This window comes from Astatotilapia calliptera, chromosome 18, assembly GCF_964374335.1.
Source record: "Astatotilapia calliptera chromosome 18, fAstCal68.1, whole genome shotgun sequence".
Taxonomy (NCBI): Eukaryota; Metazoa; Chordata; class Actinopteri; order Cichliformes; family Cichlidae; genus Astatotilapia; species Astatotilapia calliptera.
Window position 1 is genome coordinate 27,760,920 of NC_137439.1, and position 17,736 is coordinate 27,778,655.

Here is a 17,736-nt window from a genome sequence, read left to right on the forward strand (position 1 = left end):
AACATTTTACAATTTGCAACTCAGATGAAGTTCAAAGCTGCAGTAGCAAAGGTCAGATAATCAAACTGATAACCACCCCCTAATTCTAGGGGCTACTCAAAGTTAATTCTATTGTTGGAAGATACAGTAGTACTACGGCAAGCAAAAAGGGGAAAAAAACTTAAAAAGTGCCAAAATGGTTCTCAGAATTGCAATTTGGCGATAGAGTTCATAAAAAAGCAATCAAGCTCAGTTTATTAGATATACCATTTGGATAAATTACAGAAAATAAACCTGCCCAAACCTGTTTTGCAAAACTGCCTCTAAACAAGAAAAAGGCATTCCACTGAAAAGGCTTTTTCTCCAGTATGCAAAACAAAGAGAGGAGGAAAAGCTGCAGTGTTAACATAAAAGTTGATCATCTACAAACTGACTGAACCATTACATCACAGCAACAGTGAGAAAGTGGGTGTTGTGCTATTACTTTCCAAACATTCTGGAGGAGACACGATGCTCCATCACATTACAAGAGACTGTTTCATTATTATGGTTTCACTGTGAGACAAAGCCTCGGGGTATGTTTGTACTGGATGGGGGAAAGCAATGAGCCTCACATCAACTTTCCACAGCCCATTTCCCACAAAAATGTATTTAGCAGGATTTAGAAATGAACTGTTGTTTAATAGGGACACTGGGACAAAGAAGCACTTTCCCCTTGCTTGGTCCTTATTGTGATTGTGGTATAGCTGCTCAGACACTATATTAGCAGCCAGATCATTTTTGTTAAGGCTTAAGCCTGCACTCTTTTCGGGCTTTGATTTGAGCAAGAAAATTGAGGTAAAGTCCCCAAAGAACTACACCCAAATAGGAGTAATGGGCTGGCTGAATTGTGCTCGGCAATAAGCAATTAATTACATCAGGCAGGAGAAAAGAATGAAATGAAGAAATGAAATGAACGAGACACTGAGAAAGAAAGAAAAGGGCAGGGGTGAGAGTGAAACAAGAAACTGGACATGTCGCGTTGGAAATTGAAAACCGTAAGAAATTGCTATGAAATAGACACAAATGCACTGTTTGTAGTCATGTGCTGCCTCGCAGAGTGTTAAGTCAAAGACAAGCAACTTATATTCCCTAAGTGCTCAGTAGCGTTTAAAGACCAGCTAACAGCGTGCCGTTGGGTTATATTTACTGCAGAGTCCCTTTCCTTTGCTACCATGACAGCTCTATATCACAGTTTCACATGGTTCTCACGTCTCTTTATTTATCCTCAGCTATCTTTATTTATCTGACAGTCTGTGCATCGAACACCTTCAGGGGAAATCAAAATGCCACTGAGCATTTCTACATCAAAGATACATTAAGAAATATCTACAAAATGCTATAGAGGCATGCTAAAATGCTAAGCTTATAGCGTGCAGATTAAATATTAGTTTCTCTCTGAATATGCAGATAAAAGTGTGCAAGAGTCAAGATTTGTTGTACCAGATACACTATATTGCCAAAAGTATTCCCATGCCTGCCTTCACACGCATATGAGTGACATCCGATTCTTAATCCATAGCGTGTGTGGCTATAACACCTGAAAGTGTTCTGGGAAGGCACGAGGTTTAGGAGTGTGTTTATGGAAATGTTTGACTATTCTTCCAGACGTACATTTGAGGTCAGACAATGATCAGGACTCTGTGCAGGCCAGTCATGATCTTCTAGACATCCATGTCTTTATGGACCTTGCAATGTGCGCAGCCATGTTGGAAGAGGAAGGGGCCATTCCCAAACTGTTCCCACAAAGCTGGGAACATGAAATTGTCCAAAAATGTCTTAGTTTGAAGCATTAAGAGTTCCTTTGACTAGAACTAAGGGGTGAGCCCAGCTCCTAAAAATCAACCCCACACCATAAGCCCCACTCCACCAAGCTTTATACTTGGCACAACGCAGTCAGACCGTACCTTTCTCCTGGCAACCGCCACACTGCACTTGTCCATCAGATTGCCAGAGAAGCATAACCACTGCTCTAGGGTCCAGTGGTAGAGTGCTTTACATCACTGCATCCAACATTTGCATTGTGCTTGATGATGTAAAACTTGGATGTGGCTGCTTGGCCATGGAAACCTATTCCATGAAGCTCTCTACACACTGTTTTTGAGCTAAACTGAAGGCCGCGTGAAGTCTGGAGGTCTGTCACGATTGACTCTGCAGAAAGTTGGCAACCTCTATGTGTGTTAGCATTCCTAGCCACCGCTCTGTGATTTTTCCATGGGCTGCCACTTCGCAGCTGAGTTGCTGTTGTTTCCAATCAGCTTTACTTTGTTATACCAACACTAACAGTTGACTGTGGAATATTTAGTAGTGAGGATATTTCACGACTGGACTTGGTGCACAGGTTGCGTCCTATCACTGTACCAAGCTGGAATTCACTGAGCTCCTGAGAGCGACCCATTCTTTCACAAATGTTTGTAGAAGCAGTCTGCATGTCTAGGTGCTGGATTTTATACACCTGTGGCCATGGAAGTGATCGAATGCATGAATTCAGTGGTTTGGATGGGTGAGTGAATACTTGTGACAATATAGTGTAATTTATGCTATACTCATTGGCTCCACACTGCCCTCCTTTTTAAAGTTCTCAGAGAGCAATCAGCTGTAGCGTGTCTAAATAAATGCTGTAAGAAAAGTCTGTTCCAATTGTGGATTTCATTACTCTATGAAATCATCCGTGGACAAGATGGATGATATTGTTTCTTGGTCAATATTTGCTCTCTCTATGAAAACATTTGCAATATAAAGTTTTAACTCTGTGCCGTTTGCCAGTGTCTTAATTTCTGCTCTCTAAGCTCCTCATTACATTTCAAACAACAAGAGAAAAACAGCACTGCGGATTCAAGATGGCACTGAATCACTGGCTGCCGCTCGGCCAAAAATATAGTGTGTGAAGGAAATTAATCATAGAAGCTGTGAGCTCTTCGATGGCCGTCTCAAACTGTCCCTCCATGACGTTTTAAGTCCAACTGTAGTGACAGCATTTTGAAAGAAAATGTTCTGAGCAAAAAAGTAAAAGTTTACAAGTGTGCAATGGCACTGTGACTTATTTTAACACAAACCAAAGCCACATGTGCACATATAAACAGGGCACACACCTAGCGTAATTCAAAGCATTTTGATGACAGTGATCAGACTCGGACAGCTTAGCCTTGTTATCCTTGGCAATTAAAAGGCTGCCAAACCTAAAGTCACAGCCACAAAACATATATAAAATATATAAAATATTAGAAGAATGCAAACATAGAGATCTGTCTCATCTGTATATCCCCCCCACCTACCCGCTCTAATGCTCCATGACAGACTGGTGATGAGTTGGGAGAGAAGCGCACGCAAACAAAGAGCATGGTCAATAATTCATCTCATCTTGCTGCAATCCATTACACTGCATTTATTATACATCATATGGGCAGCAACATGCCATGCACGCCCGAGCAGTCACTCTCCCATGTTGGAGTCAGACAGGCTCCCTGCAAAACATCACACGTTGGCACTGACACAAGCGAGATGGCAATTACAGAGGCAGGCCGCTCACGCGCACGCCGCACCCGGATGCTCAGACAGACACAAATACAAAACTACCTCATCGTTCTCTGTCTTTCTGACGCTTCAGAAAGAGACAAATGTGATGAATGTCTGCCGCCGGTTCTGTCACACCGGTCACACAGATGAGAATGCTTTAAATGTGTGGAGTGTGAAGAAGGCGCATACATCGCAGACAGTCCTACAGAACTCTTAAGTCAGTAGGCGACAAGCTACTTTGTAAAATAATCAGTTTTGTTCCACTTATCCCTTATCTTGCCTCTACCATGAGGTTCATTTTTGTTTGTTTGTTTATCCCTCAGCCTCCTAGTACAGCGGTCCCCAACCCCTGGGCCTCGGACCGGTACCGGTCCGTGAGTCTTTTGGTACCGGACCGCGAGAGTTGAGGCTCAGGTGTGAAATGTATGGTTTTCAGGGTTTTTATCGGTTTTCAGCGTTATTTTGTTATCGTTTTTATCATTAACACGGTTTTCCTGGGTCTTTTCACGTGTGTTATGAATAAATCTTGTTTTTTTCGGTACCGGTACTAGTTTTATTTTGTTGTATTTGTTGTATTTGTATTTCACAGACCTTAAAGGCCAGTCTGTGAAAATATTGTCGGGCATAAACCGGTCCGTGGTGCAAAAAAGGTTGGGGACCGCTGTCCTAGTAGATACACCTATGGTATCAATTTCAAAATCCTAGATGACTTCCTTGTCAAGTTATCCCAGTCAAGGTTTTAAGAAAACATGACCTCTGACCCATGACCTTGATGCTGAGGTCACTCAGATTTGGACTTGTCTGGGATTTTTAGCAGATGCACCTGTGGTGACAGTGTGAAAGTCCTGCATCCCTTTGTTGTCAAGTTCTTACACTGACAACTTGGGTGTCCATATTGCTGCCTGCCAACTATCCACCCAGCTGACAGGGTGACAACAATACCCCATCAGCCTGTTACTGCAGAAAGATGAAAAGGGATGTGCATCAAAGACAGTGTTTTTGCAAGTGCTGTACTCAAAATGTTTGGGCTCAATTAGGAACATGGTAGTGTGTAAAATCAGCCTTTTACTTATTGCTGTACGACGGCCAAGTATCATTCCCTTCAGCCTTATCTGCATCTTTTGGGTGGTGCAAACCTTCCTCTGCATCACTCTGATGTAGTTTGTTTGCGCCTCATGGTGAATAATCGAATGATGTCAGTACTTATACTTATGGAGAGGTATTAAACTGCAGTTAAAAACCTTTTTTAAAACATATAAATAGAAATATAGTATGCATGTTGCCTTGTTCATATTTCTCGTGTCCGAGAGAAGTTTCAAAGGAGGGCCAGCACAGAGCAGCATAAAACATCCATTCTGTACCACTCCTCACAGACAGTTTCACACATTTACAGGAACTGTGGCTGAGTGAATGGAGAACATTACTCTTCGGGTTTTGGTCAGTTATCTGATGCTCATACTGAGGACACATGATCAAAGGCAACCTGCGATGAGAGGAAAGGCAGCGAAGGCTCTGTGAAACAGCTCATTCAGGTCTATTATTAAATGGAACAGTTGAGTTATAAATAAATAAATAACTCAACTGTTGCATTCAAATTCAATGCAAGTACTTAGAAAAACAAATAGATTAACAAATAGGTGAATGTAACTCCAAAATTAAGAGAAGTAGCAGCAGACTCACCTCCATGCTGGTAAGATTACAGCGATGGGTCCCGCCGAACCAGCCACTGTTGGAGCACTGGTCAATGTCCACATCCTGCAGGTTCACGTCCACGCGGACAACGCCCCTGTCAGAGAGAAGGAAGCGAGGAAAGAGTCAGGACAAGAGTGCAGAAGAAAAGAGGGAAAGAGGGAGGTAGAAATATTGAGAGGAGTAAATAAAAGAAACAAATGAAATTGAAGAATCAAATGTGTTCAGCAGGAATGGAAGAAAAGTGAAACAGAACAGGAGGGAAGATGAAAACAAGCAGAAAGGAGGCACGTGGACTACACAGATGCAGGTGAGGTCAGAATGAAAGGGAAGAAAATTAAAAACAGGAAAGAAGAGCAATGCTCGGGGGAAGTGAGGTTAAAGGTTCAACAAGCAGGAGAAGGGAGGTGTAGCCAAACGGGAGGAATAGGAATAAATTGAAAGGGAGAAGAATTAAGAGTGATGGAGGTAAGTAATGAAAAAGAAGAGAGAGACAGAGGTAAGGAAAAAGAAGCAGGGTCAGATTCATAATGTGCCACTTTTCCTTCCAGACACTGAGAAATTAAAAAGTAACGCTTTTAGTGTCAAGACTGCATTGCCTGTTGCCTCCAATTTGAGAACGCTAGCTTTCATATTTTCTGAATTCGGTTTCTTTGTTCTTGTTGTGCGTTGAACACTTTCACAGATTTGTGTGGACCTTTTGGGTTGCTGGGAATCCTGTGCAGGATGCTGACTCCCTCGCTGCAGTTTAGCTAGAATCTGGTTGTCAGGCCATTTCACCTTGACTGATGGGCCTCATCATGTGCCTCATCAGCTCGGCTCACTACAAATACTGTATCCTGTCGCTTTATTTTCTGCTTGTTGAGCCGCAGACAAGTCAAAGACAAACAACTTTTGTTCCAGAAGATCATGGCTTCTCTTTCCTGTCAACAAATGCAACACGATGACTAATGCGATGAGTCGGCTGAAGCACGTTTGTGCCTAATAAGCGCATAAATCTGAATCGCAAAGTTGCCATGACAACATACTGATGTTTAAGAAGTTAACTAAGAATCATTAACACTAAACACAGTAGTTTAGGCTAATGGAAATATCAGCAGTTTTCTCATTTTGAGAACATTTTTCACCTGATGGTAACTCGAAATTAAAAATAAGAGGTCACCCAAGCTGCTATAAACAGCTTCTAGTTCCACGACAGCTGAGTGCTATAGTTTTTAAGCACATTTGTTGGACGGCTTTCAGCGGTGGATTATTGCACATTTGGTGCTGTAGTGAGCTTTGAGGAAGCAGGCTGGTATGTTATGAATAAAAGTAAACTACAATCTGATCCCATGCTTCCCTGTGCAAATGCCAGTGTAAAGTTTTTAAAGGCAGTATTTATGTGGGGTGTGTTCTCTGCTCCCGGCCGTGTTCACTATCAGATTCTGAGGATTTTCACACCAAAGGTGAGAAATACTCTTGTTTTCTTGCTGCGCCTGAGACCCGAACAAGTTCAATACACGGAGACTGCTGGCCTGTGCAGCAGTGAGCCACTACAGATTCAGACTGTGGAGTGAAGAAGGTTAAATAAACTGGTGAGGGATGTGACTGAAATACAGCACAGCCCGAGACTTCAGCTAAGTCAGTGTAGCCCACAGTGAATAGATATCTTTGTTTATGACTCTCTATCTCCCTTTTATCATGCACACTTATAAATAATGCCTGGTTTTCTTTTATTAAACCTTTTATTAAACCTCGCTGTCAATTCCTCCACTCCTTTGTGGTGAAGTGGTGCCTGACACCTGTTACCTCCCTCCCCCATCTGCCTGGTGGGAAGTGGAACAAACAACCGCAGAGAGAGGCTTTGGCTACCACCTCTACTCGAGTACACAAGAAAGAAAAAGAAGCAAATGTGTTTACGCCTGTATGTGTTTGTGTGCACTCGAGTCCTTTACGCAGGTCAAGGCTTGGTGGAAAGCAGAAGTAAAAACTGAGAGATGTGAAAGAGCTTGGATCTGTGTTAACATGAGGCACAAATTTCTTAGAGTGAAAGAAACATCAGGACAAGCACTGCATGGGGGTACAATTTGATCATTTCTGCTACAACATAACAAATGATTGTGAAGACAAATGTACGCCTCGGCCTGAGTACCACTAAAAGAGTGATTCTTTACATTTACACAGCACAGATGGTCCTTTATTTCTCTGGGATGATTTATTCTTCCTCCTCTCACTAGCAATCCATCAAAACCATTTAGCCACCCATTAAGGCTTCATGATAACCATCAGTCACTTCCAATCTATTTACAAAGTGCTGCTCTATACTGCTTAAATTCTGATTTCATAAATCCAGCTTCACAGCGACCCTTCCAATGAAATTATTTCAGATTAGGCTTAGGTGAGCAATAGATGGATAAGCTGCTCTCAGGTCCTGTGTCAGGTCTTTGACGGACTTTTTCCTGTTTCTTGTGGAGATGACTTGCAGATTCTGTCTGCTGTAGACAGTTTTTTAGGCCTGCCACATCTTCTTTTCTCCTCCACTTGTCTGGTTTCCTCAATTTTTTTAAAAACACACCGCACACAATGTGGAGATATGCCAATTTTCCAGCTATTAGTGCTGCAGGAATCATCGTTTTGGTGCCAAAGGTATGATTTTATGTCCATCAAAATGTGTTATCTTTGCTATTTTCTGTAGATTCAGGTAAAGAAGCTGGAAAATGTATGTGTTTGTCATAGTCAGTGGAAGCAGACTGTGTGGAGTGTGAATAGTGGACCCAAACGCAGACACAACATGTCTGGAACATGGAACGTAACTTGATTTAACAAAAGGTGAGCTGTTTAATAAGGCTGATGAAAAGGTACAAACGAAGGGCAAGGCAAACTGATGCAAAACTAAACATTAACCTAAACTGAGTAAACTGAAATAGAACATGAAAAACCCTGACATGAACATGAATACATGAAACCTGGAAGCATGGCGTGAAACAACAGACGACCTGACAATGAAACATGACAGCAGAACACGAAACACAGGGGAACACAGCTTATACAAATGAACATGACGCCACAGGGGAAGCAAAACTAAACACACTGAACATGGAACACATGACTTTCAAAATAAAACAGGAAACATAATGGGATGTAGACATGAAACACAGGGTGAGTGAGACATAAACACAAGGGGCAAAGACACGAGGGGAATCTGATAAACACTGAACTATAACAGGGCAACCAAGGCAAAACAGAAAGAGCTTAAGATAACTAAATGAACTTAAACATAAACCATAAACCGTCAAAATACACTGAAACTCAAAGCGCCGAGTTAAAAGACCCAGGATCGTGACAGTGTTGCAACAGGCTACGGGTAAGAAAGTGCCTAAAGACAAAATTTAAAATAGGTGCTTTGCTAAGTTGTCTGCTGTGTGTGGTTCATTCCTTGAGTTAGGTGCCTTTTCTATGCTTGAATTAATTTTTGCTTGAAAAAGTGGTCAGGTACGAGGGCTGAAAAAAGAAGCTAATGTCCAGCGAAAAACAAAAAGACCTTCAAAAGCACGAAGAGCTACGCTCAAGGCCACTTTGGAAAATTACAAGAACATCTAGCTCATTGGAAGCAAAATATAAACAAAGGAAAGGCGTCACAAGACTTTTGCACAGTACTACAAACTAGAGACGGTGGTTATGCAATGACATTATCTGTGCTGTTGTGTTGATGACAAATAGCGAAAGTGAAAACTGAGAGAAAGTCTTTATTTTTGTTTTTCTGACAGATTTGCACATGATCATTTATATCTATGTGAGCTACAATTCAGTGCCGCTCTTTTCTGAAGCGAAACAACTTCGGTTATGGTTTCTATAAAAGAAAAAAAAACATGAAATGCTTCCAGAGGTATAGTATCTTATAGCATTTCCTTATAATGACACAATATCTTTTTTACCATCCTATATAAAAGTGCTGGAGGTGAGGCTGCTGGATTCTTGTCGGGATTGAATTATTTTATTCTGGTTTTCATTTACACATGTCAAACTTTTGCTTCTTCCATGTGAAAGGCAGAGCTGGAGCTTAGTCTGAAAGACAGACAAAAATCATTGGAAAGAGCCTCTCTCCTCCCCTCATTACCTCACAAATTTACATCAGACTCAAATAATAATAATAAGAAAGAGCAACAAGGTTTCTTTGACACAGAAAGTAGAAGACATGGAGGCTCTGGCTTATCATCTCCACTACTTTATGCATTTCTGTCCAGAGCCAACAAACTTTCTATTTTTAGAAATGTCATCGCAGGAGTGAGATGAGTCGAAGAAACAGCATAGCACAACTCGCATTACAGAACATAGAGGGAGGAGAAAAACATCATGAATCTGGTTGTGTACTTGCAGCCAATATTTATCCTCAGTTACAGACTGTATTTCTCTGAGATACACACTCAGGTTTTAAACATCCACTTTATTATTTTCCCTCTTAACTTGACATTTCCCTTGGCTCCCTTTGCTGACTCCACAGTCAATTTTGACAAATGCCAAACTATATTACTAAAAGTACGGCAGTTATTTCTTGATCTTGGAAACTGGAAAGCTCTGGGGGTAAAAATACTAAGTGGACCCTGAGTTTTGACTTTTTCAAAATCGCTATTTCTGAGGTCTTGACTAATTTTAATCCTTACCTTTACATCAACCCCCCCTAACAGTGCATACCTCATAGTTTCCATCTCTATTCATTACAGAGTTTCTCTATAATCCAGCATCCCCTCTATATTCATATGAAACATCACAAATGGGATTCAGTATCTGACTTGCCTTCTTCTAAATGTCACAAATCACAGTGACTTGTAAAATGTCACAATCATTTAAACTCACTCAAAACCCTCTTGGCTGGGCTGGAATAGGCAATTGATTTAATTATGAATTCATTCACTGAACTGATTTAATCACACTTAACATTTTCCAGACGCCTTAGGCCACTGACACAAGCACATCTCCCATCTTTCTCAACTAGTTAAACATCCTCATCATGACAAGTTGATGGTTTAAAACGGGCAATATCCCGGACATGACTCGAATCCTTTTTTGGAGATGAACAAGCCAACGCAGGCAGACTGAGTCATTACAGCAAGCTGAAGCTACCCTATAAGACAGATGCTTAACTTTCAAGCAGCTCTAACAAACATCTCTGGAAATTTGAGGTAATCTGAAAGTGTGGACCATGTTGATGCTGATAGAAATTCATTGTGTAATAAGAATCAGCCATCTTCAGATCCTGCACAGAGATGATAGCTGTACAATTCTCTAAAAAGCCAGAAGAAGCCCTCATCACATCGTAACACTGTCCCTGGAGCAGGTAGTGATGCAGCATTTTGCTCAGGGACACATCACCGGGGTGGATGCATGCCAGGGTGAGGGCCGAATCACAAACACAACACTGCTGCCTATAAACCACGAGCACTGTGCATCACAGTGTCATTCCAATTTAATTAGTCTTGCTTATTATGTAGTGACAGTGTAGGGGTATTTTACATGTGTAGGTGAATCTGTGTCTGTGCATATACACTTGTGGATCTTTATATTGAAGATGGCAGAAGTTTCATGTGATGATGTCAGCGGATATAACACCAATGCCTGTGAGCCAAAAGCTCAGGCTTCAGGTCGACTGAACACCTTTTTGGGGAGTTTTTCTCCCTACTCTTCACCTTGAATGACATCAGTCCAAGACGATGTCCTTAACACGGGCATCTCAGGGACAAAGATCTTGCTAAGTTACAGCAACCATCCACCTGGTTTTCAAACCTTCTCTTCATGAGGGAAAACCTATCAGAAGAAAGGAAGCAGATGAACTAAAGGGCTTCACCAAAGCCCAGAACAGGATAAATAAGGATTATTTTGAACTGTGAATCATGGAAAGCTAGAGTCCAAAATAAAAATGCAAAGCTAGAGTTAGTACAAAACTAAGTAAGTAAGTAAGAGTAAGAGTTGGATGTGTGTGTGTTTACCCCAAGCTTACCCTTGTTGTAAACGTTCTTTTTTTCCTCTCTTAAAAGATATTTATCATCTTTAATTGTATTTTTTTCTCACATGTTATCTCACATTAGCGACACTGAGTGTGTGAGTGATACACTGACTTATGCACTGCAACTTAGACTGATGTAAGGGTGAAGTGCACCTGGACCTCTGAGTGGTTTCATCTTGTAGTAGAGATTTCATTGTTTATTCATGGCTTCATTGATCTTCTCAGGACACTCTTGGACCGCAGCCTTGAAATACGAGAGCTTTAGGTGTTTTGATGCACCTAAATGTTACCCACAAACACGCACGCGTGCACACTTCTATAGATATCCTCACTTACGAGCACTGCGTAAAGCCTGCAGAATTCATTAGAGTGCTGGCTGCAGCAGGGCTGCATGCCTGTGCCTTGACAGGTGAGTGAAATGTCTAGATAGATCTGTCAAGGTTCTTTTTAACTGTCTGCTTCTATTACAGCAGTAGGTGGATCCATATTTACATGAAGTCTCACAGAGGTTATTGTCAATTAAATGCTGTTAAAGCATTTCAATAGCTGACGCTGATTATCTGATTAACTTTAATTATTAATAAAATATAAAGAAATAGATACTTTAACATGTGTGAGCTGTAATAGAACATTAAAACATATTTTTCTACATTTTAAGGACAAAAAAGTGACACTTTTCAGTCTCACCTGAACTCTGGCGCTGAGTTGCTCTTAAGTCCATAGAAGGCTGCAGACAGGGTGAGCAGCCAATAGGGCACAAACGTTCCGTGTTCACACTCCAGGTATGGCGCAGACCACTTAATTTGGTTTTTGTCCAGGAGATAAGTGCCACTCTTGGAGCCCGATGCCTCCGTGATTCTTCTGTGCATGTGTGGTCTCCTGCCGTCCCTGAACTCATTAAACCAGTCAGTCTCCGGACTCCTGCCCTTGAGGTGACGGTGCGCAGAGCCGGATCGGTCCTGTAGTACCACTTCATTCTCGGTTCTCGTCGCCTGGAGGAAAACGTGGGGCCCTGGCGTCAGCGCATCCGTGTGCAAGGTCACCACTGCCCTGTGGATTTTAGGATCCCCTTCGAGGATGCTTTGAACCAGCGCGTGGTACCAGTGGATGTCCCTCCGCAGGGTTTGCTCCCGGGACCTGTTGGCTTGTAGGATCATATTCAGGAAGTTTGTGGCGTGCGCTACAGTGTCCAGAATGCTGTGGAGGGAATAGTGGGAGGCGACGTGGAGGCCGCCTCGCAGGCTGCTCAGCTCGTACCTCCGCGAACAGTTGACCTGTCTAAGCGCCGAAGAGTCCCCGGTGTGCAAGAAAGCGGTCACCACCCTGGGCAGGTCCTCCTCGATTTTGTGCGCCACCACCGTGCGCTCGGTGGCTGGTACTGGGTAATAGGTCGGATGGTGGGGTGGCTCCCTGTTGATATTTTGGGTGCTGAAGACTGGTGGGCTCTTATCGTCGCGGTCATTGTCAGACCACTCCACATAACCGTAGTTTGAACCCCAAACGAGCCCTGTTTGCAGGAGCAACGGGACGACTAGGAGAGCCATGGTTCGTTGTCACAGGCACAGAGCAGACACCGCGTGGACTTGGCAAAGTGTGGCGAGCATCACCAAAGCCACTCTATATCTTCTGCCGCTTCAGGAGATCAGAAACACTTTCAAACACACGCCCGAGGATGTCCTGGATTTCATACCTACGACCAAGCATAAAACGGCAAACGATTTCCTCTTGTCATCTTTGCATCTTTCAGAGAGAGCACACTTTTCCTCTCTTCTGTTAAAAAACACACAGTGTGATCTAAACAGCTGCACAGACACGAACCAGCTTCCTAACTCATGAGAAAACCACACGGACTCCTCACCAGCCCGCAATCCAGGGGAGTGCTCGGGTTCTCCTTCTGTTTTTACTCCCGCTCGGAGAAATCCAGGAGAAGAATGACAAGGGAGAGAGCAAATTGTACTCGAAGTTCCGTCCCTCCCAATAAAACCCTAATAGGCCACCTCGAGAGTCGCCCACCGGCGTGTGTGCTGGTTTCTCATTGCCGGTCTGTCTGAGGTGGGCGGAGCGTGGGAACGACGAGAGCTGTCCGGTGCTGAAAGTAGCGCCCGTAGGAAGAAAAGCGAGGGAGGCTGTGGTGATGAAGAGGAGCCCTGAGTAATGAAGACGAAGGAGCAACCTGGCAACTAGATTTACTTTGCAAATGAAAAAAAGAAAGAAAAACGACTGCGTGAGTGAGTGAGAGAAAGAGGGGCGGGGGAGGGGGGCTCACATATAGTTTAAACTGTGATTAATTATATATAGACAAAATGTCCAAAACTGTGTATAAAGTAGAACATCACACACATTACAGCCACATTTTTTCTCAAGGGTTACATTTCTAATCATCAACCCAAGCAGCATCATGTATATTAGCCAGGTGTGTTCTAATATACTGTGTGTGCGGCTGGGAATCGCAGATCCACGCTTTCTTGGGTCCGAGTCACGTAAATTTCGTGAAGAGAGGGCAAACGACACGGTGTGTCTGCAGATGTCCAGATGCCTGCCAATTTTTTACTTTTTTTCGAGCCTTAGAGGCACTGAGACATTACAGTATAGCCTAATGCGCTAATTTCAAATCCTTCAGGGGGACTTGATAGAACTATAATAGGCCCGAGTGCGCATCTGTGCGCGTCCAAGCGCGCATAATCCGGGCCTCACTCACGATTCTGTCACGGTACATTACCCACAATGACAGTGGTACCACCACACAGTGATTCTGCCATGTGATACATTGCAAGACAATTTGTAACTGAAGGAGACTTTAGCATGTCTACCCGTTAAAACAGAGGGTAAAGTCTGGGATGATCTGCTTATCCTCTGGATTGTTGTGTCGGTTTTTGTGTGTTACTGTTTTTGTTATTACGGATAAATAATGTAACAGTGCAATCATTTACCCCTATGGCTTGGTCCCTTCCTTACGAGTTCTCCTTCATCAACTTATTTAACTCCCACACGTTTTAATTCAAGGGTTTATATTTGGAACCAGTGCTGATAACATATTGCAAGAGGAAGCCGGTGTGATACATCGCTGCATCATATTTTGTCCCACGCAGCAGTGAGTAAATAAGAGAGTGGGCATTCCTCTTTGTGCTACTTTCCTGTGTTTAGACACTTTATGAGTCCATCTGGGGACACGTTTATGTTCACGAGTGCGTGCGCACGTGTCCACGGGGCTGATCGGGAGTCATCCCGGGACTGTAAATGGGTGGTGCAGAGTACACCTCGCCCGGGGTGACTCGCAGGCCGTTGCCGTGGCAGTGGAAGGTGACGAGGCAGAGATCTCCCCCATGCTGTCCGCTGCAGCGAGTGATGTGGACTGCGGCCTGTCTGGTTTTACACAATCTACAGCTACAACTACTGTACGAACTCACCACCACCTCACCGCTCACCGCCAATCAGCCAGATGAAAACGTGAAAAACAGACCTTCACGGGCAGACGTATAACCGGTGATGCTCACAAGAGAGTGCGTGTAAATCAAAAAGAAAAGGTGTGTTTGTGGCAGGCATGGCGAATGAACGGCGAAGTCGAGAGACAGAGAGACAGAGAGAGAATCTGGGCGAAAGAGACCGTACAGAGTGACTGTTCCTGCCCCCACTATTTCATCTTCTCTTACAAGCTGCACTGGCTCCCCTGCTCTGATAAATATTTGATAGGCATTTGCTGCTTCATCTGCATGCTTTACAACTTAGGGTCCATACAACCGCAACACGGTAGCGGCTGCTGTACCAGCCGTGCGCTCTCACCCACGCTTCCTCTGTTCTCCCAGAGGTTCCTTTAGATTTTCTCAAAAGAGAGCAAAGGAGGATAAAAGGCTCAGGAACAAAATAAATAAATAAAAATTGGGGGTGCTTCCTCTGCTGCTTGTTTTTCTTCCTGCACTCAGGAGTCTGTTTCTTTCTGCCACACCCATGCAGCCAGCTGCATTTGAACTCAAACTACTGAGGTTGCAAGGTGCTGGCCGGGGTTTGGCAGAAGCTGTGACCTTTTAAGGGAGAGTTTAAATGTAAGCCTGTGATGAAAAGCTGGAGAGGGCACTGAAGGAAAAGACATGATAGGCGTTACTCACACAGTGTGTGGATTTATCCCATGAATCACAGAGGAGTTTATCGACAAGGAGTGAGTTTTCTGAGATTTGTTCTGAAATGATATCAAGTCATCTGTTCTGATCTGCCTCTGGCATGTTTACATATAATTCTAATCTGTATGCGTGAATGATGTACTTTCACTGATGCAGTTAGCTATCACACCAGCATCACCTGCTATTTAAGGCTCCACCTTCAGTCACATCTCTCCATCTGTGCTGATGTATCTGTAGAAGCTGTCGAGAACGTCACAAACTCTATAAATTGGAAACGGTTTGAGACCTCAGCTCATGTGGAGGTATAGTGAAAGCACAGGGTGATGAGGATGAACTTGTGTAGAGAAGAAAACAAACTCCCACTGCTTTCAGTGTTTGGTTTTATGTGAAGCAGGTCGAGCTCTGCTGCCCATCGGAAAGAAAATTCTGCCAAAATCAAGTGGCTCTGTGTAAAAAAAATTGGCCATTAAAATTGAAATTAGGCAAATAGAGGTCCACTCTTAAAATAATACATGTACAGAATCCCCTTCCAGCTCAGTACAATCAGTCACAGTTAAATGCCACCACTCTGGCTGCCAAATCAACTGCGGTTCCCTGATAAAGATGAAAAAGGCTGCCCAAAAGTGCTACTGTATTAATTTCCCATGGTACAAGCTGCCATTTCTCAAGTGATGCTGATGGGGGGGAAAGAAAGAAGCCATTTTCATCTGCAAATATCAGTGCAAAGTTCCAGATGAATGGCCCGATCTTGTAGTGAAACTGTGTCTTACAAAATGTAAAATAATGTCTGTGTTTGTTTTTCCAGTTTTTTTTATCAGACACACAATAATGCAGGTTACAAGAAAGAGTCTGCCAACAGTTCATCACTGTTGATGTTGGTAAATGCAGCATGTCTTTCGTTCCTCAAGGCTCATTACGTTGCCTCTCTTCTTGAGCATGTGTGTATGCATCTGAGGTCCTTTGCTCATATCGGTGCAGTGTTGTGTTATTATCACTACTATTATGTATTATTTTTTATGTGTTGTGCAGATTAAATCCAGCACTAAAGTTCCTGTTCAAACCCCCTGACTGTGTCTATCAGTGCAGCAGAAGGTGAAACCTAATTAATTCATATCACACCATCAACACAATAGTGCACAGATTTCAGGCCAGATGTTTCCAGAAGCGTGTGTGAGAAATTGTGTGCATTGTGATGTTGTCAATAAAGCCTGCTATGGGTGAGGTTAAAAGCAACCAAGCTGTGCACAAATATCATTTTTGATGTAACCCCTGCTCTGCTAACGTCATTTAAATATGTCAGAGATACTCTGATCTCACACATCGCTCCAAAGTGATTCAACTGCATCCAGGACTGAGGATGAAGCGTGTATAGGTGCTGCAAAAATCAAGCTGAGAAATGACAGCCTCATTTACTTGTTACCCACAGACGTCTGAAAGCCTCATCCAACTGCACACACACACATACACACACACACCAGCTTGTGTTTTCTCAAAAAGATGCAGCCACATGCTCTCCTAGAGGAATTGTGCTGAGGGACATTGTATGTGCGTGCACTCGGAAAAAGCATTCATAAGTTGTCTTGTACTATGGAAGCAAAGCGAGTGCGAACAGACAAGTGTGAAAATCAGTTTGTCGGGAGAAAGAAGAGACTCTCCAGCCTTTAGTTTAGCTTACTTGGATCTGTGATCCAGTAAAATTACACACACTCACATGCACATAAACGTGCCTGACAATTTGGTTTACTTTTTGTTTTTTTCCTTGTCATCTTCATTACACAATCTAACTTGTTTACACAACTGTCACACAGATCCTGTTTGGTTGGGCAGTAAAGTTTTGTCTTTGCTGCCATCTGGAGGTGCAGCTTCATCCACGTTTTCTATTGAGAGAGCTGAACTCTCCCGCTTAGATTTCTTCTCCCAGAATTAACTCTTTAGCATTTCAGCCTGTTCGTATGACTGCAAATATCTAATCAGCCAATCACACAAGAGCAGCTCAGTGAATGACACACATGCAGACATGGTCAAGACAACCGGCTGAAGTTCAAATGTATCTCTCTGATCATTGAGTAAAAAAGAATTAGAAAGAAAACGCACATGTATTTTCATGTAAAGTACCAGATATGTAATCATATATGTGTTAGTGTGTGTGTGTAAAGAAAGAGGATGGGGAGCAGGTGAGCAATAAGTAAGACTTAAGGAGCTGGACAGCCCCAGGAACAAAGGTTGCCCTCCTACAGCGTGAGTAGTGAAGACAGCACCCATAAGGGAGCCACTTAAATACAGGCCACAGGGTACATGAGGGGTCTGCCATATAATCTGCTGCTCACACTGACTGGAGAGTCCAGTGGTTTTAGAGCAGGCCTTGACAGTGTTCTACAACTGATGCATGTAATAAAGACTGATGGGAGTGCAACCAAC

General features: G+C 43.0%; 1 protein-coding gene across 1 annotated transcript in view; it reads right to left on the reverse strand.

Moving 5' to 3' along the window:
* The window catches only part of gpr158b (G protein-coupled receptor 158b), a 97,060-nt gene extending 83,674 nt beyond the window's left edge, over positions 1–13,386 (reverse strand). The window contains exons 1-2 of the mRNA XM_026148573.2: positions 11,891–13,386; positions 5,215–5,320 (exon numbers count right to left, since the gene is read on the reverse strand). Of these exons, the coding sequence (XP_026004358.2) occupies positions 5,215–5,320; positions 11,891–12,747 (963 nt within the window). The 5' untranslated portion in view covers positions 12,748–13,386. The remainder of the gene's footprint in view (positions 1–5,214; positions 5,321–11,890) is intronic.
* Between the last annotated feature and the right edge of the window lie 4,350 nt (positions 13,387–17,736).